General features: G+C 57.3%; 1 protein-coding gene across 1 annotated transcript in view; it reads left to right on the top strand.

Annotated features, from left to right (window-relative positions):
• Nucleotides 1–2757: 2757 nt before the first annotated feature.
• LOC106896528 (filamin-C-like) overlaps nucleotides 2758–2801 on the top strand; it is a 5469-nt gene continuing 5425 nt past the window's right edge. Inside the window, exon 1 of the mRNA XM_014956606.1 lies at nucleotides 2758–2790. Coding sequence (XP_014812092.1) covers nucleotides 2758–2790 — 33 coding nt within the window. The remainder of the gene's footprint in view (nucleotides 2791–2801) is intronic.

Genomic DNA, 2801 nt, shown 5'->3' with positions numbered 1-2801 from the left:
GAGACCCATAGGGACCCACAGCAACCTATCGGAACCCATAGGTACCCACAGTGACTAGAGACCCATAGGGACCCATAGAGACACAGAGGAACCAATAGGGACCCACAGAGAGCCATAGAAACCCATAGGAAGCCACAGGGACCCATAGGGATCCATAGGAACCCACAGGGACCCATGGAGAGCCATAGGGACCCATAGGAACCCCTAGAGAGCCATAGGAACCCATAGAGACCCATAGGGAACCATAGAGATCCATAGGGACCCATAGAGAGCCATAGGAAGCCATAGAGACCCATAGAGACCCACAGCAACCTATAGGAACTCATAGGGACCCATGGAGAGCCATAGGAACCCACAAGAACCCATAGAGACCCATAGGGACCCATAGGGACCCACAGCGACCCATAGGAACCCATAGGAAGCCACAGGGACCCATAGGGACCCCATAGAGATCCATAGAGACCCACAGGGACCCACAGTGACCCATAGAGAGCCATAGGAAGCCACAGTGACCCATAGGAACCTATAGAGAGCTATAGGGAACCATAGGGACCCATAGAGAGTCATAGGGAACCATAGGGGTGCATAGAGACCCATAGGGACCCACAGCAACCTATAGGAACTCATAGGTACCCATGGAGAGCCATAGGGACCCATAGGGTCACACATAGGGATGCATAGAGACCCATAGGGACCCACAGCAACCTATAGGAACCCATAGGGATCCACAGGGACCCATAGAGATCCACAGGGACCCATAGGAACCCATAGAGACACATAGGGATCCATAGAGAGCCATAGGGACCCATGGGAACCCACAGCGACCCATAGGAAGCCATAGGGACCCCTAGAGACCCATAGGAACCCATAGGGACCCACAGAGACCCATAGGGACCCATGGGAACCCACAGTGACCTACAGGAAGCCGACCCATAGAGACCCACAGCGACCCATAGGGACCACAGTATCCACAGGGACCCACAGTGACCCATAGAGAGCCATAGGAAGCTACAGCGACCCATAGGGACCGTAGGGACCCATAGAGATCCATAGGGACCCACAGCGACCCATAGGGACCCATAGGAACCCATAGGAAGCCACAGGGACCCATAGGGACCCCATAGAGATCCATAGAGACCCACAGGGACCCATAGAAACCCATAGAGATCCATAGGAACCCACACCTACCCATAGGGACCTATAGGGACCCATAGAGACCCATAGGGTCACACATAGGGACCCATAGAGAGCCATAGGAACCCCATAGAGACCCATAGGGACCTATAGGAACCCACAGTGACCCATAGAGATCCATAGGGACCCATAGGAACCCATAGAGACCTACAGGAACCCATAGGGACCCATAAAGAGCCATAGGAACCCATAGAGACCCATAGGGAACCATAGATACCTATAGAAACCCATAGAGAGCCATAGGGACCCATAGAGAGCCATAGGAAGCCACAAGGACCCATAGGGACCCATAGAGACTCACAGGCACCCATAAAGAGCCATAGGAACCCATAGAGATCCACAGGGACCCATAGAGACCCACAGCAACCCATAGGGACCCATGGGAACCCACAGCGACCCATAGGGATGCATAGAGACCCATGGGAACCCATAGAGACACATAGGGACCCACAGTGACCCATAGGGACCCATAGAGACCCACAGCAACCCATAGGGACCCATGGGAACCCACAGCGACCCATAGGGATGCATAGAGACCCATAGGAACCCACAGTGACCCATAGGAACCCATAGAGAGCCATAGGGACCCATAGAGACCCATAGGAAGCCACAGGGACCCATAGGGACCCACAAGAACCCATAGGAAGTGATAGGGACCATGGGAACCCACAGCTACCCATAGAGACCCATAGGAAGCCACAGGGACCCATAGGGACCCACAAGAACCCATAGGAAGTGATAGGGACCATGGGAACCCACAGCTACCCATAGAGACCCATAGGAAGCCATAGGAACCCATAGAGACCCAACCCGCTGTGCCCCATGGCACCCCATAGCACCCCGCTGTGCCCCACAGCACCCCATAGCTCCCCACTGTGCCCCACAGCTCCCCACTGTGCCCCATAGCGCACCATCGCAACCCGTAGCACCCCATAGCACCTTACTGTGCCCCATAGTGCCCCGTAGCACTCCGCTGTGCCCCATAGCGCCTCGTTGCTCCCCATAGCACTTCGCTGCGCCCCATTGTGCCCCATAGCACCCGCTGTGCCCCATAGCAACCCATAGTGCCCCACTGATCCCCGCAGCAACCCATAGCGCCCCATTGTGCCCCATAGCACTCCGCTGTGCCCCATAGCAACCCATAGCGCCCCATTGTGCCCCATAGCGACCAATAGCACCCTGCTGTGCCCCACAGCACCCCACCGATCCCCATAGAAACCCATAGTGCCCCACTGCACCCCACTGTGCCCCACAGCGCCCCATAGCAGCCCCATAGTGCCGCACTGATCCCCATAGCACCCCGCTGCACCCCATAGTGCCCCATAGCACCCCGCTGCACCCCATAGCACCCCATTGTGCCCCATAGTGCCCCACTGCACCCCATTGTGCCCCATAGCAACCTGCTGTGCCCCATAGCGTCCCACTGATCCCCATAGCACCCCGCTGTGCCCTATAGCGCCCCATAGCAGCCCCATAGCACCCCACTGATCCCCACAGCGCCCCACAGACCCTCCTGGCACCCTCCGGAGGTGGCACCTTGACTGTTCACCCCACCCCGCACCCATGGGTGCTGCCCCACACCTTGGCACCCCCTGGGTGGGTGGGTG

This window comes from Calidris pugnax, unplaced genomic scaffold, assembly GCF_001431845.1.
Source record: "Calidris pugnax isolate Ruff unplaced genomic scaffold, ASM143184v1 scaffold339, whole genome shotgun sequence".
Lineage (NCBI taxonomy): Eukaryota > Metazoa > Chordata > Aves > Charadriiformes > Scolopacidae > Calidris > Calidris pugnax.
The sequence above is the reverse complement of the archived record's forward strand: the minus strand, read 5'-3'. Positions and strand labels throughout refer to the sequence as shown.